Here is a 25,316-nt window from a genome sequence, read left to right as displayed (position 1 = left end):
TGTTATACAGTCTCTAGACCAAAACAAATATATCAAGTGCTAGGAAGAAGAAGAAAAAAATAAAACAAAACAACTACGAAAACAACAAATTACCCGGAAGGCAGTTAAAAACATAAATCTGTCAAAAAAAAAAATCAAAAACATGGAATCCCTCAATTATAGCTCATCCGAGATTTTATGGGGGGAAAAAGCTTGACTCCTTTGAGCCAATACTGTTTACAGTTGCTGCAATGAAAATTCTAATTTTGTGCTCTAATGAACACAAAACGATCCATAGTCGACCTTGGCAAAACTTATAATGACTGTGTAATTGAAGTGACTTTGTCACATTAAAAAAATATTTCACAAAATTGTAGGAAACTGCCAAGAAATAAAACTATGGGATGGGCAGTCTTGGATATGTGATACAGAGCCCCATATCGCCTTTGGAGCTTGTAAATGCTGGATTTATAAAGCTGTGACACATTCATATGCAGTCACTCTTCTTGCAGCGTGTCAGGGCTAATTGTGAATTGCAGCGAGTGCTTCGTCGTGCATGTGTGACACAGAGCTCGCTTTTTAAAAACAGTGCTTGAGCTGTCATGGTATCTGCTGCGATCAATACGAGTGGGAGATGATATACGGTAAGCTGGCAGGTGGATCTGTGTAGGGGCTGTGTGACACAGGTGGACCTTCAAAGATTTCCTTCATTTTGGAAATTTCACAGATAAGGGGCACTAAAGAAAGAAGTGGGACTGCAGCCCTTTGGGAAGGACAGAGCTTCAAGCAGTGCTGTGGGTGGAAAGTCCTCCAAGATAGCAGATTTTCAGGGATATCCTAATAGAACTGACAGGCTCTTGACTATGGTGCCTGAGTGCAGGTCTATGCTTATTGTGGTGCATGCTCTGGACGGGCAGCATTTACTCCCTGAGCCTCCTCATGCCCTCTCTATACTCCAGCATGGCCCGTGCCTGTGTCCTCGAGTGGGCAAGGTGCTCTGCCCTCTCCATCTGCCTGTACCGATGGGATCAGGGCTGAGCTGACAGAGAGAAGGTAAGCACCAGGAAAGGAGCGACTTTGTGTCAGCAAAGTGTGTTAGCGTTTAACAGCTGCTGTGTTGAAATACAGAGATCAGTTAGCATCTGAAGTCCAAATTGTCTTCTGATGTAACTCCACTTACACAGAACTTGGCTTTATATATCGCAGTTTTGGTTTCAAATACGATTGAACAAATATTTTCTGTTTACTTAGCACAACAATGACTGCAGCAAGCAGCTGGGGTAAATCTTGTAAGACTATTAATGCCATCCCAAAATACAATACTAATGTTTTTTTTTTTTTTTCTTCTTCTTTTTTTTTTTTTTTTCTTTTTCTGATTATTCCTGAATGATCGTGTGATCAGGCACCTAGGTGTCTTTGGGAGAAATAAATAGATAATGTCTCCCTGTTTTCACTGTTGTAAGGATTTTTCCACAGATCCGTATTTCAGAAGACTTTTCACTGTGCTCTTTCACTTGACAGACAAATCTGATTCGACACGAAGTTCCATTACGAAGAAACTGTTACATGTGATGACACTGGTTATTGAAAATTGAAATGAAGTGAGAGGAACCAAACACCAACTTGTATGAAATTCTGCTGTCTTTGAATGACACGAGGAACTCAATATATCTAATCATCAAAGTGAAGCCCATTGGGAACCAAGCTACAGTTGTATTGCAGAAGGTTGCTACTTGATTGCTAGACCCAAAAGTACTAAGCCATATGCCACTTCTTTCTGTGTCTAAATAGCTTACTGTGATTGATACCGAGGATGGCTCTCCTCTTCACAGTGAAACAATCATCAAGACAACAGGAATTAGGAAACAGAGTACAGAGATTATTTTTTTACAATCCTAATTTTTAACCCTGTCAGCTCCTGGAGCTCAATATAACGTATTCTTCAGTAAATTCACTGCATGCTCTTTTTTCCCCCAGCAGATCACTACCTTCTGTACAGACCCGAGCTTGCAAGCTGCATTCAGTATTTTTCCTCTCACCACTGTTGCTTTGTGGCCAGACAAGCTTGATTATAAAGGCTCAGCATCGGCCTTGAGTGTAAATTTTGTTCTGCTTTCATTAGAAAGATTTCTTTTCACCGTCCTTGTGCCAATCTCCTTGATTTTTCTTCCTCGCTCACCTGTCTCTCTGAATCAGCCTTTTCCCAGCTCTCCTCCAGCCTCTCCACAGTGAAAGTCGCTGCAAGGTCAGCGGAGTGCCCCGGTGTGTGGGCGCTCCACGTCTCCCTCCTCCTGGCTGCAGGCAAAACGCGCTGTTTGCAATATGCTCCGTTTCCACTTGACAAGGCCTGCAAGCCACTGCATGTATCTAAACCTACATCCCATAGTTAGAGAGGGGACAGTGCTGTCGAGACACGGCCCGCTCCTGCAATTAAAAAGAGGCAGCGAGCTGGCAGGGGCTGATGGATGAGCCGATACTCAGACACACGTTATATCTGTATTGTGAGAGCTACATGACTCCACGCAACTCGCCATACAACACAAAATAAAAATCATCTCAGACATTACAAGCACCCCCACCCCAACTATGCTAATCTCTTCTTTCATCCATGATCTCTGCAAGTCACATAGTGTTATGATAAAACGTTCTGCACTTAAAGGAGTATCTGCAGCCTCCCTGCCACTATTAATAAAAATATTTAATACTCTTGTTAGGAGGCGCAATTTGATTACTGAACTGTTATCCAACAAATCCTGAAAACAATTCAAAGTAAATTTCCCTAATATGTCTATTTTTCTATCCTGCCAGAAGGGTTGCTAATGAATTTGCTGCTTGAATGCACAGACAGATTGGGAACTATAACTGTGCTGGCCTGGGCAACATGGCACTGGCACCAAAAACCTATTTGTACCCATGCAAAGTTCCCTCCAGAGTATGTCTCTCATCCAGAGGTGATTTTCCAATAAAATCAGCCTCGATTATTGCAAACACAGGAGCAATCCCTGAGGGAGTATATCAGGCAATTCAATACTAGGAAATGTTGTACTAGGCAAAATTAACCTTGTAGCAGTGTTATTTCCTGAAACATTATCTAGCTTTTGCCTTTCTTTTGTATTCATTGATCCTAAATGACTGGATTTTTTTTCTGCTTCTTTCGCTTAGCAGATCATTAATATATATATATATTTTTTGTATTTGTATTTTAAAAAATCTTTGAAAGACAACTGTTTTCTTTTTATTCACTTATATTACTGACAAAGTAAAGGACTGTTTGCTGTATGGCAGGCTCTTTTTCTTGGATATATGGAAACAAGGACATAAAGGAGGATCCTTGCGATAGCAAAGGATCCTTTATTCTATCCTACTTTAATGACCCCACAAGGTACAGGAAACCTACAAGACGTATTATCAACAGACCACAAGCCAGAAAGACCAAGGAAACTTCATTCTCCCCTCACACACCAAGGTAAAGTCAGCAAAAATGACAGTGAAACTAGAGAGCGGACAAAGGCCTTCAGATTTCAAAAATGCTGTTGACAGCCTCAGTCAAATCCCACTGCCTGGTAGCTTTATCCACTGCCTCTTAGAAGGCTTCCCGAAGCAGGGATCTTCATTTGGAGACGGCCTAGACTGTACTAGACCCTAAATAAATTTAATACTCATATAAATACACTAGCACTATTTACAGTGTTGCTCTGGTTATTTATCTTCCATCAGGACGAAAATAGCACAGCAGTGAGATTCAGGAGTGTATGTGTATGTGGATTCAGGCAGCTACACTGAAACCAGCAGAACAAGTACTCCCATTTATACCAGGATCAGGCATTTTCTTCAATTTTGCTGGCATTTGTTGCTTAGTTGCAATATCTTAATTGCTTAGAAACACATTTTTAAAGCATTAATTTTGCAAAGATCACAGGTAGTTTCTACCAGCTGTTACTACAATGCCCAAAGCCAACACTTAGAATAATTGTTTGAATAAATGCTAAGTGACTTAAAATTAAAAATAATAATGAGGAAGACAAATTTCATGCCTAAAATGATAGCATGAAACAGGAGAGGAGAACAGGTCCTCTTCTGATCAACAACAGAGAAATGATAAAACTGGAAAAAAAAAGATTGACCTTAACTGATTTTTTTTTCTGTCAAAAGAAGAAATCAGGTTATGGCTCCTAAAAAAAAAAAAACTTTTTTTGGGTTAAGCTTTTTTTTTTTTTTTTTTTTTTTTTTTTTTTTTTTTTTTTTTGTTTTCTTCTTTGTCATCTTCTAAAAGTTGACCTACATGTAATCTTGACAAGCTGTATCACAATGAAGTTGTAAAAGTATCGTTTTGAAAAATATCAGAAATGACCCATCTAAAATGAAAATACTTATTTTTGATCAGCTGCAAGAGTCCCAGCAAATTTTACAAAAATGCATGACTAGCTTTGGTCAACAGCAATTTGCACATCTCTGAATAAAAATATACAAAAGAAAAGTTTTACCTATTTGTCTCAAGTGCTGTGATGGCTCCTGAGCAACGTGCCTGGCTTGGGAGCTGAGAGGTGCCTTGTGGCTGGATCTAGCCAGCAGTGCTTGGTATTGATGGTGCGTGCTTGGATTTGTAAGAGATTAGATGAATGAGCTCTCAGAGTCTGTTCATCTCATTGTCTTGTAAGCAAACATTGTGCACTACACAGGATGTGTGGTAATTTAACCATCCACTATAAATTATACAATCAAGTCAAAAGCATTTCACTATAAAAATGTATTGTGCCCATTTGAAAAATGTGTGTTCTCTCCAGGTACCTGTTGTGGTGGTAGCCGAATACCTTAATAAAGCACAAGCTGTTTTATATTTCAGGTCTTAGCCAATGTGACTCATTTGTACAGTTTTAAGTTCAAACAAACTGCTAGTCAACTAAATTATAACTTATTACCACAGGCTACAGACTTTTAATACATTCTGTGGTTGGAACAGGACTGATTTACTGTTTTGGGCCCTGCCAGTAGTTATCATGCATCATTTCCCTAGAAATAAAAATAGCCCTACTGTGGTTATCCTTTGGACTGATAAAAATATATCTAACAAGATGTGTCAGAGGAACAAATTCAGAAAATAAAGGTAAAATATTAAATAGAGTGATTATTTTATGTCTAAAGTACTACATCTTCCAGCTGCCGTGATGACTTTGGAATAAAGCAAAGGGTTCTGCAAAAAGGAGAAAAGATCTAAAGGAGCAATTGAGCTCTGATAAAACCACATGGGGATAGCTGAATTGTCAGAGCTTTGCAAGAGTCAAAATTTACATAAAAATCAGCATTTAGGGATTAGTGCGATATCATCAAAAAGGATTTAATATGTGCGTTTCTTTGCAAACAGTTTAAAAGCGGCAGTTTTATAATCCATTTCCAACACTAACCTTTAACTTGTAAGAGTAAAATAATCCTTTGCAACATTTCTAGAGTTCACATTCTGCTGAGGAAACATACCCCCCCCCCCGGATAAAACTCACTGGAAACCAACAGTAGCCTACGAGGACTGGTTTCCATAGTGCTGCTCCAGGTGCCAACCCCGCTGTGGGTGTTGCACATCCGTGCAGATGCAACCTCGTGGTCCAACATGCAGATTCATCAGCAGCTGGGGTTCGCTGAATTTTTGGTGGTGCAATAAACCGATCCCATTGACCGAACTCTGCAACTGTGCGGATGCCTAAGTGGACAGACTAGGAGGATCAGGGACTAAAGAACATTGTCTATAATTGCCCATAAGCAGGCTTTTTCCTGGATTTCTACTAAGGATTTGAGTGCTTTCGCATGCTAGACTTAAAGTATTAAAACATAAATATGAATGGATTTCTTTGAGAAATGAATGTGGGCAGGCAGTTCAGGTCCTGTGTTGTAATGGATTTTTAGAACTAATTGAATTGGTGCTGGCTGATTTAGTAGGTAGACAGAAACGGGCTGAGGAGAAACAATGGGAAGGAAGGTTTAGAAGCAGAGACTAACAGGTAGTGGTGCGTAAATTGCCTGGGACTTTTACTGAAAATGAGATTTATAGCAGGCTTGGCCTTTTTGTTTCTTCAAAAGTGGTTTGTTCTTAAGTTCTTTAGCAAATGTCCTTTAATTAATCTATACATATACAAATACATGTGTATGTATACGTGGAGATGCCTATGTAGATATGCATATATGTATAAACAGACATGTGCATACATAGACATCCTCCCATAGTATTATCTGTAATCTGGAGGTTTTTTTGAACCTAGACATGACATGCTTTTCTTCTTCATCTTTTCTCTCTCTCTCTCTTTTTTTTTTTTTTTTTTAAAATACAGGACAGGAGATACCTTGCAGCAGAAATTTCTAAGCAGCACTACCAGTGGCACACCACCACTTTTATACCTCTGTTGGTTACAAGCGCCTGACCTGACTGGTAAAAAACAAACAAACCTTCAGACCTAGCCCATTGGCCTCCACTTTTGCCAACGGGAGCAAAAGATCTGTTTATGGTTACCACTATTGCAGCAAACGTTAACTGACCCTCAGAGTCTGACCTGCTTGCCCTCCTGCTTACTGAGTCAGTAAGAAAATCCTCTGGCTCTGCATGGCTCGCTTAGACCTCAGACCTCAGACCTTCCATGCAGAATAAGGTCTACCCGGGGAGCGAAAAACAAGGTGCCACTCCAGCTGGTAAAACAAAGATATTTTTAAAGTGCAGTCAGTAGAAACAGTCACTCCTATTCCATGTATAATCAAGGATGAAAAGGCCATGAAAAATACCACTGCGCTTTGCAAATGAGAGGTCAATTGAAATGTCAAGATATCAAATGTTAATAGTTTGCAATTCCAATGATGGCTGGGACAGAAAACCATACCAAGGCAAGTCGGATGCCCTTCTGAGGAGAAGATGAGTTTTATGGCAGGAAAAGACAATAAACACCAGAAGTCTTTCTGGTTAACAAACTTGTGGCTGGCCTTGTCAGTGATGGAAAACAAATATATTTTGAAAATATAAAAAGCAGTGGGATTTTAACACAAGCTGTAATCCCAAAACATGTATCTGGAAGTCATTAAGCCTACAGCAAATTTAAACATATGCAGGTGTTTGGGGGAAATGTCAGTGCTTTCTATTGAAGATTTTAAGACACTGTAAAAGAAGAGGGTATAAAGGACACTCAAGGAAGCCAATGTTTTCTTCCATGAAACACGAAGTCAATTAGAATATTCTCACAGTTCTACAGCAATTCATGGAGTACACGGGCCGCTCTTAAAACATTAATTTTCCATGGTAAATATCTAATTTATCTCTTACAAAACTGTTCCATTCTGCAGTGCTGGATGAAATCAGGATTTAGCTAAATCAGTCTTTCACTTTCCAAAATTTTCCCAAGAAGTCCCTCGGCCATTTTCATAAAACAGTAGATGTGTCCTAAGTCAAAACCATTCTTCGTGTAACAGCTCTTTAGAAATCAGAAAGCCTCCAGAGGGTAAACTTGGTTAAGTATTGTTACCTCTTTCAGACTCAGGGGTGGGAACAGCATGATAAGGACCAGCAAGTGAGCAAGTATCTAGGATTTTGCATCCAAGATTTTTTTTTTTTTTTTTTTCTGCTACTGATTGTCAATGTAAACAGGGATAAAACCAGAGGTGGGCAACAAGTGCTCCTTGTATGTTGGGAGCAGGAGAGGATAAGTAAGTTAAAGGTAATGGAATCTGCAGTTATGGGACCACTTTGGTGCCACAAACAGAGAGGAGAGGGTCTTACATTTTTGGAAAAGTAACAGCAGTATTTCTACCAAAAAAAAAAAAAATCAGTTCAGCAGGAATGGAGACTTCTTAACTATTTTCTGTGTGTTTCTTTACAGTGATAGTATGTCAGATGATGCTACCAATACATACATATGAGTCCCTCTGCAAGTGCAGTGCCTTCTTGCAGTGCTACAAGCAACATGGAATTGAGACCATATCTTTTGAAGGAGTCAATGATACCTGCATTACCTTGGCCCTCAGGAACTTCATACCAGTTAGTCTAAGCACCTATAAAACAGCTGCTTGGCTGCCTTACTGAACCATAGCAAAGAAATTTCCTTGTTTGTTTATTTTATTAGTTTATTTATTTATTTTCCCCTCTGGAAGTGTTAAGAGTTAGAGGGATTCAACAGAACAAAAAGGAACAGCAAACTTCCTCCTGAACATGAAACCAGAACTGGAATTCATTAATAAACTGAGCAATCAAAAGTAAACAGGCCATTTCTACAGAAATCTTTGTCAAGCTCCTTAAGTAACGTGTTGAACAATGGTACTATTAGGGCTGGTCCAAGGATTCTATGTAAACCACAGTCTCTACAAGGCAGTGATGTCCAATTTCAATTTGGGGACACAAGAGCTATGTCAGCACAACATATAAACATAGATTTTTTTTATGCTAATGACAATGGAGAATATTTTATATACATTTTATATATATATATATTGTAACAGATGTCAAATGCAGTTAGTTTCAACTCAACTTATTAGTGCATGGCTTTTAGCCAAAAGCAATTCACATTTGCAGAAGTGTACTATCACATATGTCTTAATAACAGAAATGTGTTTTTAAAAATGTATGTGATAAGTCACATATGGTAGAAGGAATCTGTACAGCTTTCAGCCCTTATGACAATGGAAGCTACTAACTTTATTTTGCATAGCTGAAGAACATTAAAATTCAAGCAAAATTCTCTTTGACATTTGACAGCTACAAAAGCAACAGCACTAAAAGCTAGACAAGCTTGAGGTATACTAAGTGTGGCTGTGATGCTTATATAAATGTAATCCATATCTACGACTGCTATCTTGGAAATAGTATTTTTACTTTTGCTCCGAGAGTTAATGTTCTAGCATAAAATCGTAATTGCATACAGGTACCTTAAATAGTTACATTTCACTGAAAAATATTAGGCAGATTTATCAGCTGTTCATTATACAGAGTGTAATTAATATGTATAATGGATTCCCTAGGGTACTAATTGAAGCTGCAACCATGAACGTAGTCAGAGAGAAGTTAAACAACCAGTTGGGGGAAAATGACAGGGTGAAATATGCACTTGTAGGTGGAAAGAGCGAGACTGTCCATCTGGCCTTCTTCCATTCCAAACTGTTACACTCATTCAAGCCCCATAAAAGAATAATTTAACCTAAATCACCCTCTCCCCCACTCTCAAACCTTACTGGTGAAGTAATTGGGCATCAGTGTCACAAATGTGCTGCTTAATGACTGCAAAGCTCAGTATCTGTCACACATGGGAAAACTCAATTTATTTGAGCCATTCCTGAGAATTTGACCCAAAATATTAAAAAAGGGAATGAATGAAAATGATTATTTTGGAGTTGTTCCCCAGGACTCTCATCACCTTGCAGCTTCTGGATCCTCTGGAAGGTGAAGTGAAATCACAGCTCATTTCTTACTCTCTATTAAACAGCCACCAGGTAACAATGACTTTAATTCAGATTGCACTGAATTTGAACTAGCCCTACAGGCAAGAAAGGTCTCTTGTCTTATTAGAAGTTTCATGTGCTATCAGGTCCCTGCTGGATCCTATTTCTAATTTTTATCAGATTAAATGAAACATAAAGAGAGAGTGATTTATGACTATCTTGCATCTTGCCTAATCACTCCAAGGAGTGTTCGTACACATTTTGCGTTCACTTTATAAGATGTAAATGACTATACATGACGGAAACCAAGTGAGAAGTAGAACTGTATTCTTTTGTTATATGTACTAAAATACAATGATTTGTGAGTCTTGTCGGTGCATGTTCTTACAAATACAAAACCACTCTAGTCCAAAAGGCAGCACAATCAGCAAACTACTATGAAAACAAGAACATTTCCTCTGTCCATAACAGGAATATGCAGTTACTGAGACTTAGTTAAACTCCAATGATCACCTACTGAAGCTAAAAATACGTGTTTTATTGGTACAGAAGAGCCCATTAAGACTGGAGTATTCATTATTTAAAGAGAATCACTGATGTTGGTAGCTTTAACTGAAAATGGCTTTTCTCAAGAGCCAGGACATCTATATAGCAACTTTCTTAATTCAATGATATATGGTTGAGTCTTGCTGCTAGTGCCCTAAGATTTAAGAACTTCTCATAAAATGCCCTGGAAATTGCTCCCTTGTAGCTTGCTCATCCTTCACGGAGCCCAACTGTAAAGAGCCAAAACATGCATGTGTGTGTGGTGTGAGAGAGATGCACGTACGAAGTGAGAGAGCTCTTAATCAACAGGATGGCAAAACCTTGATACATAGGTGCAAAATATTCCCATGTGTCTAGAAATCATTTGGCACATTCCTAGTTATTCCCCCCCTGTCAGACCTTCTCAAGGATTGCAATTAAAAATCATAATCTTTTTAGCATGTACAAACCTCCCCAAGGCTAGGAGCACTACGTATTGAGTACGACTGTGATATTATTTGGCAGCTATTCATAGACAACACAATAATTTATGGAAACTGGATGAAACTTGGGGAGTGCAATCATTAGGGACACACAAGAAATCAAAAGCTTTCTTCAGCAATACTGACCTTTTTAAAGCTATTATTAGGGGCAACTTGAACTCTGTTTTCTCTTTTATCACCCTTCTTACTGTCCCAGTCTTTTAGTGACTGTGCTCAAAAAGTTCATTAAAGTTACATTTCAAAACGGATATAAAAAGAACTTACTTTACAGGAATGTTTCTCAATTTTGTCTTTTCAGCAGCCTGTAAACAGAAGAGGGGTGGGAGAGACAAAGAATTAAACAACATGCCACAGCACAGCCAAGCCACAACAAAGTCAACTACTGGACGCTCTTCAGAAGGTCGCACCGGGGCAGCCGGCCACAACCAGGGCAGAGGGAACACGTCTGCAGTAGCTGGACCCTTCCAGAGAGATAGCGTTACAAGTTTTAAATACGCCTGCCCCAGTTTGTGATATCAATGTGGTTTGTTTATTTTTAATGGCTACGAGCATTTAGGAACTGCTCATTACTTCATTTCCTGCTCTGAGGTCTGGCCCCCTTTGTCGCTGCCTATCTGTCCCTGTCTGGAACAGGAACAACAACAGGAAAAAATAAAGGGAAGAACGGACTCTGCTTCCAAAACAGTTTTTATTCACCAACAACAGAAAAGGGCAAGGGATGACCAAATGTTCAGATCAATTTCCTCTTGTGAAACCTTTGAGAAAACACACTCCAAATCATCTAAATGAGTAAATCTTTGGGCCTCTCGGCCTGCACCACCTCAGACATGGAGCCTGGTTCCAGTTTATTGCTGAACCCATTGATCTGTGTACAGTCCATTTATCATTCATGAAAAGAGCCAGTGATCTTCACAGTATATTAGAAGAAACAACTCAGATCATCTGTCAACGGCCCTCTTATTTCTGTTTCCCTCTCCACGGGGATTTCATCTCCTTCGATTCTTCTTGAATTAAAATGTTGCTAAGCAACACAGCTGGGGGCACCGATGGCAGGGCCGCGCCAGTCTATCACACTGGTTAAGCTGCTCGAGATTTTAGTGGAGTTTTTATTATTATTATTATTTAGTTTTATTTTTAATGCTTCTGTAGCATAATTATGTAATCTGAACCAACCTTGCATCCTCTCTGAATTTTTTCATAATAGGTAAATAACATTTTAACGCAGGAGGGATTGAAATAGCACCTTCAGATAAACTGGTGTTTCATATAATTTTATAGAGTTCCTTCTAGCATTCACAGAATCAGGCTATAATAGATTTAAATGTGAAAACTGGTCAGATGGTTAGTGAGATTATAAGCATTGAGAGCAGTGAAAGGCAGAATTAAGACAACTGATCCATAAACCTATTACACAAAGGAAAGTTTCAGCGCTTAATTACCTTTGGAGCTATTTTTGTAAAGCCTACCAAAACTGGAGAGAAGGATTTTGGTGAGGGACTTTAACCTCTGGTATGCTTAGTGATGGGAAGAATATGGTTCTCACACAGGAACTGCTAATATTAGTGGTCCTGAAAAATGCACATATAAGCCCTTAAGGAATTAAATCCTCTATGAAAACTGGCTAACTTTTAAAACCTTTGGGACCTGCACAATTGGGTTCCGTATTTTGCCAGAATGAGTCTCCTTTGGGCTCTATAATGGGATGAGATTGTCAAAATACCTACTGTTTTGGCTCGTTTGCCTCCAATCATAGAAAAGATAAAATCTTTGTTTAAATATATGGAAAGCCCTAATAATAAGTTAAAATCTAGGAGAAAGAATTAAAGCTTGTGAGAGCTGACATACGGCAACAGCTATACTCTGGGCTGGTTCCTAGTGCGTGAAGAAAGATGCACTTGCTTCATTTGGATTACATTTTCCATCTAAAGAATAAATCAATGAATACATGATAGGAAACAATTATAGTAATTGTACAGTAGGTTTGCTAAATAAAACACTTAAACTCCAGGAAATCCTAAAGTTAAAATTGCACGAGTAAGTCCTACACACCCCAACCTAATTATGGCCTCTCAAACAAGCCTATGATGAAAGGAGTCTCTACATCATTAGTGCAATAATCTGAGTTGTGCCTCCTTCCAATGATACTCTCCCATATCTCCCTTTTTTTTAGCTGCCACATGCATGCGCAAAGTTAAAAACATGTTCTGAGGAAATCCAAGTAATAAACTACATGTAACAACATGCAAACACTTCATTTAAAATGGATTAAATTGCAAATGATGGTTCAGTTTCCAAAGCCTGCCATTAAATGACAAGTTTCACTCCCATCTTGCAAGGAACTAGAACTATTTTCAAAGTTTATACACTGCCTTCCACTATGGCAGATTTTTTGACTGTACAGTGATATTTCATTTGACACTTATACACCAAATAGCGGGACTATAACAATTCTGATTTTTTGCATGTGAAACTTGCATCTAAATCTTAGACAAGTTTTTTTCCCCCTCTAAATTATTCAAAAATCACTACACAAAAATGGATATCAAAGTACAGTTAAGGAAAAGAAAACAGAAGAGTGAAGAGTGTCTAGGATCAGAAGTAAATAATGCAGTCAATTCTAATATGAAGTAAAGCAGAAGATATTCCAGAGAGCATGTGTGTGATGGTGTGAGCTAAACTGTTTGCATGAAAGATTAAAGAAGATGAAGATATTTCAGAGAGTGAGAACAGGCAATGTCAAAGTCATGGAATATTAAAAAGCAGAGTCTAAACTGATTTTTGAATACTTAGCTACGTTGATGTTTACTCTGAAAGAACTGTGGTCGCTTTAAGAACAAAGAATTACAGATGTGTTTTATTTTCCAGGACTACGAACATTCTAGCACATATCACATCTTAGATTTTTCCATGGAGAATTTTCCCTGTTTTTCCCTGGGAGAAGGCACTTTCCTAATTCGTAAGAAATGGCACGTGCTGGGGGTAGAGTGTTCTTCACACATATGCTCACTCATACAGAGTTTTAGAAAAAATATTGCAAGTTCTCAAGTTAATATGCATACCAGCCTAGTTTAATGTTGGATGATAAAGCAACTGGTCATTTCCGATTACAAACGAATCAGTTTGTCTCTGAGTGGGAACATGATGATGTTAAACTCAGCACAGAATGTGGCAGGGATTCTGTCTGAGAAAGAAACACAGAATCTGGCCTTCTGCTTTTATTTATCTTGTAGGTGTTGCTCATTCATTTTTCAAAGCACATTTGTTGCGATATCATGAGCATGCCCAGTGGCAGAAGATAAAGAAAGGCAAAATCAAAGTGACATTGAGTAACTCTACACATTAAGCTTTGATGCAGAAACATATTGTTTGAAAATATTTGGCGTGCAGCAGGTCTGTCAATTAGAGCTAATTATTTTTCTCTGATCAGGAAGAATGCAATCTTGTTTTAGGCAGGTTTCTTTGAAATGTATGTCTTTTATATAACTTCATTATAGGAAAATACTTCTCCCAAATTACTTTTTTGCTGGGCTGCTTAGCTATTGACTCAAATTGTCTGTGTTGAGTAGTTCTCTCTGCTTTGATAATTAACTTTTGATCATTACTGAATTTAGCAGCTCTAGTCAGATGTGTTCATAGCCATCGTACTCAACTATTTCAGTGTTCATCGCCTTTAATCTTTGAACAAAATGATCTCATTGAGCCTCCATCAGCCTCGCTACTCAGTTAATAATTCCCATTTCTCATCTTCATGACTGAGTTTGATTTGTTTTAGACTTGATGTGAGCTTTGATTATTAATTTAAGATATTTCAAAGACAAACATGTTTTAAGAGTTATTTTTTTATCTTATATTCCTAGGCCTTTACAAATAAGAAACTGGTTTTAACTCCACAATGACTCCTAAACTTCACGTACTAGAAGTATTACCTAGAAATAGGGCAGGTAGGGCCTCCCTAAATCATGATACATGTGCCCTGAGTGGGAGATGATGCTGCAAAAGATTGGAGTGAAATTGGGCTGGTATAATGTAACATTCAATGGTTGTTAGGAGAATTACATCATGGGACCTTTGCTAATTTTGAGCTTGAAAATATGCTTTAAAATAATTTAGGATGATTAGAAAATGGAAGCCAGAATGAACTAGACAATCATTCCACTTTAATTTGCAATTTTCTCCTGATTTTTTTTTTCCTCTGGTTACGGCCTTTCTGTAATTGTGTCTCTACTTTGTAAGACCTTATTTCAACAGCTGACTCTAGTGGTGAATAAAAGAAAGTAGGTGAGGAATAAATCAAAAGTAGTCAGATACAGAGGGTCATCCATCAGAGCATATTTGCCCAGGGATGTTTTCCTATGACTTTTACAACCATGAAAAACTTCTACTTCATATGTTGCATTACTCCTGATTTTGATATTAGTTGTTTTAGCACTAGTTCAAAAGCCATTTGCATTGTGCTTTATTTCATCTGTAGTGTGGATATATCCACAAACTTACTTCATTAACAGATATTTAACTATTAGACAAAAGAACTACGAAGGAGATAAACACTGGCTGCTTCTAGGTTGTACACAAGGACCATGGAATGTGAAAAATGATGCTTTTGTTCATGATCATCAGTTACCAGACTGATTTTTGGATAGAAAGAGCCAGAAAAAAGTACTCCAGTCAGAACAACTTTCCTACGTCACAAAGACCTGAGGAGAATAAATTCAGACAAGGCCAGCTCAAAAATATCAATGTAAAATAACTGGCATCTGCAGAAGGCAAACTAGATTTTCAGACAAGTTTTAAAGGGGAAGTGTCTGCTGTCTGAAGAAAATTAACATTTTTCACTGCACAACTGAATATCCAGGATTTTCAGGGGAAACATTTGATTTTGAGGAAATGAGGTCTGAAAATAAGTCAGCATTTTTTAAGAATGCCTCCTCACACTCTTGATTCAGAAGCACTGATCAGCCACCTAAGAAGGCAATTGCTGAACTTTGAAGTTTCTCTTAGACTGAGATAGATGGCACTTCAAGCCATCGAATATGTTGGTAGAAGGAGGAAGACCTCCGTGCTTTAACTTTTTCCCAGAGCTGCTGCAAATCCACCTTAGGTTCATCTCTCAGTTTCCAAGCAGCAGAACCACAGAGAACTCATCATTGCCTTGAGCAATGCAGTAACCTTCATGGCTTTACAGAGAGATGCTCAAGAATACTTAGGGTGAAATTTTACCAGTCGGAAATTTAATTTCAGTTGGTGCAATGGAGGCTGGGTAAAACGGAAAACAGAATTTAAGTGATCAAGTCTAAAAAAGTTTGTCTGTGTGCTAGGAGTAGCTTTCATCCCTGATGCAAGTGAACTGCTTTTAACCGAACAACACCACAGATATATTTGGGCCTCTGCCAGCATTCTTCCCAAAATCTCTACGTTTACATCAGGCCAGTGGTGGAAATCAAACTAAAGAAGTGTGTAATGAAAAACATGGACACTTCTCATTCTTGACAGACTATTCCATTTCAAAAAAAAAGCTGGTACATTAGCACCAGTAAAACTTGACAGAAGAAGCTTGAAACATTATCTCCCTTCCCCAAGTATTCTGATATACGCTGGATTCTTTCAAAAATGTTTTTTTTTTTTTTCTTTTTTTCTTTCAGCAGAAGTTGCTAATTGCACTAATTTTGATACCTTCATCCAACAGAGGAGAAATTCTAATATGACATTACAAATCCTAAGAATTCAACTTTTGTCGGACTATATTCTAAGACATTTTCAAGTTCCTTTACAAATGCTAATGAACGCTCAGAATGTCTCTTGAGGTCCAGTACATTTAAATGCTCTGACAATACCAATTTGGTCATTGTAGAGTTCTGTGGCAGAGAACTGAATTCCTGACTAGAGCTAGGCCTGATTTTTCATAAAAATTGTTCTATTTGAAAAACAAATATCCAGCCCTGGAGACAAAGTTGGAAAAACTTTATTGAATAGTCCATTTTTTAAGAAAAAAAAATCTGAATTGAAATTCTGGTTTGAAACAACAGCTCTTAGCAAATAATTTGTTACAAATTCATTACAAATGTCCCAAGCTTAGCAGTTGATAATCCTACTGTGAAAATATAAAACATTTAACTAGGAATAAAGCTCAGTATTTGTTGTCTTCTTATTTAAAGATGACTTCTTCTAGAATGTGTGTTTGGTTCAACCCTCCAGATGGCTAATAAACCAAAAAATCCTTTATTTGTTGGGCTTACTCCATAGCCATGTTTCAACATTCTAATCACACGATAAAAAATCTAGAGGTGGCAAAAGAAACAGAAAAGTTCAAGAAATATTTGCAAGAGAAGCAAAAAAGAAAAGTCTTCAAATTTCCCTAAAGTAGGAGAAAAAGGCTATATTCAAATAATTTCCTGGTACTTCACTGTGCAGCTGCAGACGGTCTCCACAATCTGTGTATTCCTCGGTTGTCCAGTTCTAACAAAAGGAGAATAATTCTTTGTATCTCCATCCGAGGCTTACCTGAACTGTGCTGTTATTTTGAGGTCTTATAACGAGGTGCGCTTTTAGTGTGCAATGTTTAATTGCTACCTTTGCAGCATTCACATGGGCTATAACTTGCTGTGTCAAAATGGGAAAGAGCAGACATCACTGAAGTAGCCCCTCATATCCCTGTTCACTTGCAGTTTATGCCCTCAGATCCTCCCTTGCGGCAAAGGCCTTTATCTCATTCCTCCTGGATCCCAACCCACCCATAGTCTCTTCCATACTATAAATCAATGAATAGTTTCCTAGACATGAGAAGCAAAAGGGCACAGCCAAATGGTACCAGCAGTGGCAGTGCCGGGAAGATGTGAATTGATGTTGCTAGTGTTCATGCTACCCGTTTATTTCCTATGCAGGACCAAAGACTTAAAGGATTTTAATTTATACTGAACATTAAATCTACACTGAATATTAAATCCATTACAAACAGGCAGCAGATGTAAACACACATGAAATAACTTTGCTGCCCTTGGTCTGGTTTCATATATTGCTCTGATGACTTAGCCAGTCACTGTATTGCACCCTGAAAATTACACATAAATTGCCATGAAATTGGTAGTTTTGTAAATCACACGTGCTCTGTGTGAGAACCCTGCCCAAATCAATTGCACTGTCACACTGTGCTCTGAACCTGTCCCTACAAGTGGGCAGGAGGTCTGTTGTGGGAAGATTCATCCTGCTGGTACAAAATGAAGCACCTCTAACCCCAGCAAACCTTGCAGTGGCAGATGCATTTATCGTAAGAAAAATTAAGGTGTTTCATTCTCATTACTGTTCTCCTTCTGGAATTCCTCCAGGGGAGATCAACTTTCACTTCTTCTCCCCTTATTCTGGCTGACAGAAGCTAATTACTGGATTTATCATGCCCTTTTCATCACCTACTTCTACACTTGCTCTGGCCACCTATGAGTCCCTCTGTTGAGATATTTGCAGCCCCCCAGCCTCTAAGCCAATACTAGCCCTATACTCTACCAGCGTGAAAAACTCCCCAGAATTTAGATTTTGAAGTTCACAGACAGTTGCTTGGGCAATAAGAGCAATGTTGCAGATGGCCAGCATAAGAAAGCCAATTTCTTTACCAAAATGGTTCTCAAGGCATGCATGATAAAAATCACACTCTCCTTCTGAAGAGAAAAAGAAGATAAATGTTTCCTATGTGGTTGGATTAGTGAGTGCTGAGCACCGAGGTGGCCCACAGATACCACAGTCCTCAGATTTATTTTTACAAGACAGTATGGTCAAGTCTGGCTTTTCTCTTAACAACGACAGTACTGGTGTCAATCAATTATCTCACCTGCTGCTGCCTCTGCTTGCTATCAAAACAATACAAGGCTTTTGCATAAGTGGTATGTGTATGCCAAAGGACCTGGGGAAATGTATTTTTCCTCCATTCTTACAATAAAGACTTCTTTAAAAAACATGTGTGCACAGGCATGCACACACACACAGAGTACACGATCCATCCCAAGGACTGAAAGCTGTATCTCCCTCCTCCCTCCCACCCCGAGGAGGCTGGCAGATCTCCAACGTCTGGTCCTTATGGCTGTGCTCACGAACAAATGGCCTTTCCACCTCTATTTAATTAGTGATAGAGGCACCAGGTCTGTGTTTAAAGCTTCCCCTTTAGGTGAGTGATGTCTCGTGGTATGGCTGTCAGAGCCTGGCTGCTTCAGGCTGGTAGCATGAAAAACTATAACTAAGAGAAGCACCTGCTTATGAGAGCACTGAGGGGCTATGAATTGTGTGCTTATTTGTGGGAATGTGAGGAGAGGACTTCTTGCAGCTGTATTTATCCATCTGTCCAACTAAGGCATTTCAGCCCTTCACTAGGGCTGCCTGCCTTCTGGTATTTTATTTTCCTATATTATTTTATCTAATGGGATGGAGGGATATTGGAATAGTGAGACATTGAGCTGCCAGTGCATAGCAGGCAACCCATGGAAAAGGCAGTTCAGTGGGATGGATGGGGCTCCTCCAGATCCTGTGCTGGTCCATGCAGCTGCTGCCCCAGAGCCTGTGTAAGACCATGGCTGCATCCTGCAGGGGCAAACTTACCCTTGTCGAGCTGTAAAACTGCAGTCTACAGCAACCATTCGTCCTAAGGGTTGTATTAACCCCCTTCCTCACTGATGGATGACCTCCACAATAATAACACGTGCAGAAGCAATTACATGAGATTCTGTGAATCTGAACAAGTTAAAAGCTGTTGATAACGCCATGTGTTTCAGTGGTATGCCATGGTTTTTGCTCATAACTGCACCAAGTTCACCCCAGATCTCACAGTGGTTACTGAAAGCTTTTGCTGATAGTGAACAAATACTATGATAGGAACCTGTGTGATTAGTGTGTGAATTATTACCTCAGACATGTCAGCCATCAAATCTATTTCCAAAGATTTGTTTAACAGAAGCTGGAGTATTCATTTTGCACAGTTGATGATATATGGCTGTCTCAACTAGTGTTGTGCAGAATAAAATAATTTGAGTATCAATTAAAATGGACTGAGGTAGCAAGAAGAGATATGTCTTCATGAAAGGACTTTTCATGGTTATAGGTTGACAAGGTTGGGGAATGACTGCATTATCCTAATAGCTTCTGTTTTCATTAATGTCTCAATGAAAACATTTCTTTAAAATTATAAAACATGACTGCAGATCTTAAATGCTGAAATGTGGGCTTTTTATCAAAACACAGTCTGCTGTGGCTACAACCGATGCTGCATCACTCTGGGATTTCAATGGAACCCAACGGCAGATAAACTGTTTACATTAAAGACTCTATCAAAGTTATTTTGCACCTAGTTTCATCCTAATCCATCTGATTTTTCTATAGCTTTGACAAGATGACCTCTCTCACTGTGTGTGCAGTATTGATGTCATTACTGAAGAGCTGTTCTTCAGCCTTTCTGCTGATAACAAAGTAAATGGAAATGTAGAGAAACCTTAGGGAGGTAAACAGCTTGTTCAGGATCCAGATAAAAAATGGGATAAATGACAACAGGAAAGGATATCTATTGTTACAATTTAAAGTGATATGGTGACCTCTTTCAAAGTGTTACATGATGAAAGCATCATGCATCTTTGCATTTCATAGATTAAAAAAAAAAATTAACTTGAGTAAAAGCTTTGAAAGTTCAGAATGCATTATAAGAATTCAAAGCTGAGGCTATGGCTGATCACCTTTTTGGATGGAGCTACAAAGGCAAATATTTTGTTGGCAATTACCTAATAGTAACCTAGAAGAAAGTGATGTGTTTGTGTAAAATATAGAAAATAGGCCAAGGCCATGGATTATACGTATGTCTTCTGTTTATATGGTTATCAGAGAAGTGCACATAAGGTGGCAATCATTAAGCGAAGAAGGAAAAAAAAAAAAAAAAAAGAAAAACATCTAATTGATTTGTTCTGCCAAAAATACTATATACATGAAATACTGAAAATAATGGAGCAAGTCTGTAACTAGTATCAAAGTTTCTTTGGTTAAAAAATACACAGATTGCTAGCAATGTGCTTTAAATTAAGTACGCATTTCAAAGGTTAACAGGACTATTCCTTAGGCAGAAGAACAAAGAGGATCTGGTTAAAGAAAATTGGGTACACTACAGCTACTTAAAATATTGTATCCAGGCACAACTCTCTTGGAGCTCAAAGCTAATTTGACTTATACAGAGGTGCTTTAAAGAACAAAAATATTAACCTGTGTTTTATCCAAGCTCTTTTACCTGCATCAAGCTACTAATTAAAAATCTTCAGTATTCTTTCTAATTTCTGATTTTTTTTTTTTTAACAGAATAATAAAACCATATAAAAGCACTTCCTTTCCTTACAGAAGAGCATTAAGAGCATCTCCGAAATGCCTAGTCACCTAATTACACGTCTAAGAAGTAAGAACATGTCTGTCATCTGCCTTGACTCTATCTGTCATGGCCAATCTGAAAATATTTTGCAATGGGACCTCTGAATGCAATATGGATGTATATGCCAATGTTCTTTTCTGTGCCAATACTACAAGAGTTTAAAACCTAGGCAATGCTTAGATGTAACAATACCTCTCAAATAATACATTAAACAGATGTGTACCTGGTATTATAAATACGTGACATAAAAATCCATTGGGTTGGTCAGTGTGCATATTAAAAACCATTCAAGTAGGTCAAATTGTGGATAACTTGAAACTTTAAAGACAGCAATTTTAATAAAACTGTCAATACAATTTTCTTTGTAAAAACATTCGAGACTGATTATGCTGCTTATATTGAAAAAGAAACGCAAGGTCTATATCTTCAGATCTTTTATTGAACTGTGAGCACAGCATCAATAACTGCTTCTCAGCTGTAAATGAAAATTGATTCCAGATCTAACCTGTCGTTTTCTGTGTGTCTTTAATCCCAAATCACCCACAACGAAAGACATAAGAATCAGCATTTTGTCTAAGGGACAAAGCATGTGTCATGTGGCCAGCTCCAAAGTGCCTACACTGAAGATGCTGTGGGATGTGTTTACATGTGTTAGATATAGGTGATAACTGCAGTCTCTCGAAGTGAGGCCCAGAAAATGATGACTGGAGTTTGCAACTGGGGTGGAGTAACTTGCAGCTTGCCTAAGGATCTATAGCAATGATCAATATGGTCCAAAGATTTACAGATCTGAAGTCAGAAGGGACCTGCAACAATCGTCTCATTGGGCCTCCTGTGTGTCACAGCCCAAAGAACTTCACTCAACAACTTCTACATCAAGCCTACAACTGCCAGAGCATGCAGTAAGGAAGCCTAAAAGGAAAGGGAAACCACAAGGTTTCCTTGCAATTTGCAGCAGTTTGGCACTAGTAGTTTGGATTTCCAGTCACCTCTCACTTGCTGGACCCTCTTAAGCCCTCTGGGATGAAATTACAGAGTGCAGCCTCCTTTCAAGAATCTTTTTCTTCATGATATGCTGCTAGGCCATCATAATGCACACTTAGCCTCTCTCTGGCTGAATCCAGAAGTCGTAACACTCATATTAAGAAGGGTTCTCCAGATCATGTTTATAGCTCTTAGGAACCACTTCCAGTTATTCAAAACCCTGGTTGAAAAGGGAATGTTAAAAAGTGGGCAGTGTGTTCAGTAACAGCCCTGCTAATAATATCTACAGACTAAATATCCTGCACTGACTTCAGACTGATAGCTCTCAATTTATCCAGAAATCAGCCTCAGCCTCCTAATTACATGACTGACCAGAGAAATCATGTTGGGTTTCTCCTCAGCTGTGACCAAAAGAGCATGAGGTTCATGGGCTCCTAAATACAGATAAGAAATACATGTGCTCATTCGCAGGAGTGGAAGAATACAACAGGAGAGTTTGGTTTCTTGCAGATATGCTTCTAACAATCTAGCACCATGACAAATGGACTACTGCTAGTCTGAGAAGAGAGGCAGATAGATCAAATCCTCTCCATGTACTATAGACATTCACTGAAAGTCGGGATGGAGGTGCATTTATGGATCAGTGTCACTACTGCCCCTCCTGTGTAAAGATCGAAGGGTCCCTAGCAATTCCTGAAGGACATATACAGGCCTGGGCCGTAGGACTCCCTACGAACTGCTGCTCTCAAAGATTTTCAGGTTCCTTGAAATAAGAGTAAAGAGGTCAAGATAAAAAATATGGTTTTTACATATTGCTTTTGTATTAATAAAAATGAGAAAATGCTAGCTCATGCTTCACATTGGCTGTAAGCCTATAGCAAAAATATCTATATATATCTGAAAGATTGCAATGAGAATCCTTCTTTATAGCAATGTTGCATAAACTGTTAGAAGGGATTTGAGCCGAGTTTTAATCTTTTCTTTCCCTGTCAGAATGCACACATATACAGCTGAATTACAATTGTCACTTCTGTGCAAAATCTTTATGCTAACAAAAATATATTTTTATAACTTTGGATCCCACCGCTGAACATTCAACATCATGTAACTCGTATATTGTAATCACCTTGATCTGTCCCTCCTGAATAAATATTTTACATATTTATGGAAAAATATGTTCTACGTACTATAAAATTTTGAGAAACTCCATGGATGTTCCTTATTGTGGTCTCTTGCCTGTCTGCAGCTTATGCTGCCGATGGTATTACTGGAAAGTCTCACAGAGTTTTGGTGCAGTCTGAGGCTTCCTACAGCTCAGGCACATCGCACAGAGGCTCACGCAGCAGCCTCTGAACTGGGAGCAATGTGACATTGCTCCACAGCATGACCCTGCCTTTGGTTAAAAGGCATGAATGTACCATATAACAGCAGTAACACTTGGAGAGCTACCAACATGACAACACTGTGCAGTGCAGATGTAACTGTGGCCTTCCTGCATGGGACTGAAATCAGAGACGACACCTATTCAGGTCAGTGTAAAGTGTGTAAATCTGGAGCAATTCTACCAAAAACAATGGAAAATTACTACAGTAAGAAAACAAAAGTAACTCCTGCCTGCTAACATATTACCGTTTCTAAATGTTGGGCATCTCAGTATCACAATGCCATCTCACGGGAGTATATGGGCAGATTTCCAATAGATCAATAAACCTGCTAGTTTCATAAGCCAACGTGTTTGTACAATAGTGCATTGCATAAGCATGGGCTTTTGATCCTTTGGCTTCAGACGAGGGTGCCAGTCTGCCTTGGTGCAAAAAGTACTGGCTTGTGCGACTAAGGTGTCAGCTTACACCAGAAGGTAAATCATTCCTGGCATGACCTTAAAGGAGGGATTGGGTGGGTGAAAGGAGAACATTCAGATGGTTTAAAAATAAATAAGAAAGAAAGATCCACTTATAATTAACATTTCCCAGCTGAACAGACTATGACGATCTTATGCTGTTATAGTATTACTTTTCTCTTTACTGCAGAAGTTTACATATTTAAGCCTATTCCATATATAAAGTAACATGAAGGATGAATTTAACCCTCAGTCTCATTTTTTTTTTTTCTGATAAGAATGTTGAGAATATGAATTTCACCAGCCTTATTTCCCAGCATTACTCATAAATATTTATAAAGCGGGGAGGATAAAGAATGACATCAGACAGTTTTCTGAAAATGATTCTTCATTAACGTCCCAAGTAAGGCTGAGAGACTTTCAGTATTGATTTACAACTACGCACTGAAGATTTTACCTCTCACAAATGGGAATCACTGAATTACTGGCTATAGGCTCCCATCCCTTTACTCACTGACTGGAACAAAACTTACAGATCCAACTTCATGGGTGCAATCCTACAAATGAATTGCAAAGTGTCCTACAAATGAATTGCAAAGTGCAAAACAATGCTGCAGTTATGATAGTGGTCTGATGTGGTTATTTTACACCCACTTCCAAACAGGTCATCAATTTCAGAAATTGAGTGTGAAGCAAGTGGAGGCTGTTCCACAGTTAATTAGGTACAATGGAAGATAGAAACTCAGAGCACGTTAACTATTCCCAGATGATGCCATATGTGTTCGTTTAGTCCAAGGCTAGTCATGTTTTGGTTTAGTTTAATCCATTTCACTAAGTTAATTTAGCAAAACTGACAAAACATATTCTTATTTAAGAAAAGTTTCTTCACAGTAAGGCAGACTTAGGAATACCTGTAAAAGATTCAGAAATTGTTTTACATGCAGGTAAAATCTCAAAAAATGCATTCTGCAGCACCCCAAAATGTTTTTGCATGCAAACACATTCAACATGCACTTAGAAGTATTTTACCTGTTCATTGTCATCTTCATCACTGCTGAGTTTCAGATCATCCTCAAGCATTCTGAAAAAAAAGGAGAGGACAAAACAGAATTACACTTAGTGAATTAAAGTTATACACAATGGGCTGAATCTAGCCTTCACCAAAGTTAGAGGCAAATCTGCCTTTCAATTCAACAACAGCAGGATCAGACCTGTGATAAGTAAACTGATGAATACTCTGTGTATGTTATTAGTTCTTCAGAGATGCTAGGTAAGAACAAATGACTTTTAAACTCATCCATCATAAAGTTTAGTAGCCAGTTCCTCCTTCATGTCCTCCTTTATTTGCACATTATCTCACAGTGATTAGTCCACAGACATCTATGTGTATTTCTAAATCAGAAGGGGGAAAGGAAATTCATCTCTGAGACTGATAAAGGTTGAGAAATCCTCTGTGTTTCATTCTTGGTCTAGGGTATTACTGATCTTTCTAGAGGCCTGCACCAATCCCACCTTACCAAACTGAGAGTGCAGAATGAGGAAAATCAAGAAGAGGAGCTTCTCTGATGTCTGATGGGACATTGCAGTTGTTAGTATCTGAAGGCAGAGCAAAAAGTAGGAATCTGCTAATTCTTTTTTTGTTTGTTTGTTTTGTTTTGTTTTGTTTTGTTTTCCCTACAGGGAAATCTCATGTTACTGCTCTTTGCCC

At 38.5% G+C, this 25,316-nt stretch overlaps 1 protein-coding gene across 6 annotated transcripts in view; it reads right to left on the bottom strand.

The window, feature by feature from the left end:
• AFF2 (AF4/FMR2 family member 2) overlaps positions 1 to 25,316 on the bottom strand; it is a 366,303-nt gene that overhangs the window by 69,128 nt on the left and 271,859 nt on the right. For all 6 annotated transcript variants that reach the window (XM_035326403.1, XM_035326404.1, XM_035326405.1 and 3 more), the window contains exons 8-9: positions 24,638 to 24,689; positions 10,671 to 10,708 (exon numbers count right to left, since the gene is read on the bottom strand). In XM_035326403.1, coding sequence (XP_035182294.1) covers positions 10,671 to 10,708; positions 24,638 to 24,689 — 90 coding nt within the window. The remainder of the gene's footprint in view (positions 1 to 10,670; positions 10,709 to 24,637; positions 24,690 to 25,316) is intronic.

The sequence above is a fragment of the Oxyura jamaicensis genome, chromosome 4 (assembly GCF_011077185.1).
Source record: "Oxyura jamaicensis isolate SHBP4307 breed ruddy duck chromosome 4, BPBGC_Ojam_1.0, whole genome shotgun sequence".
Lineage (NCBI taxonomy): Eukaryota > Metazoa > Chordata > Aves > Anseriformes > Anatidae > Oxyura > Oxyura jamaicensis.
This window is presented reverse-complemented; position numbering and strand designations above follow the sequence as displayed.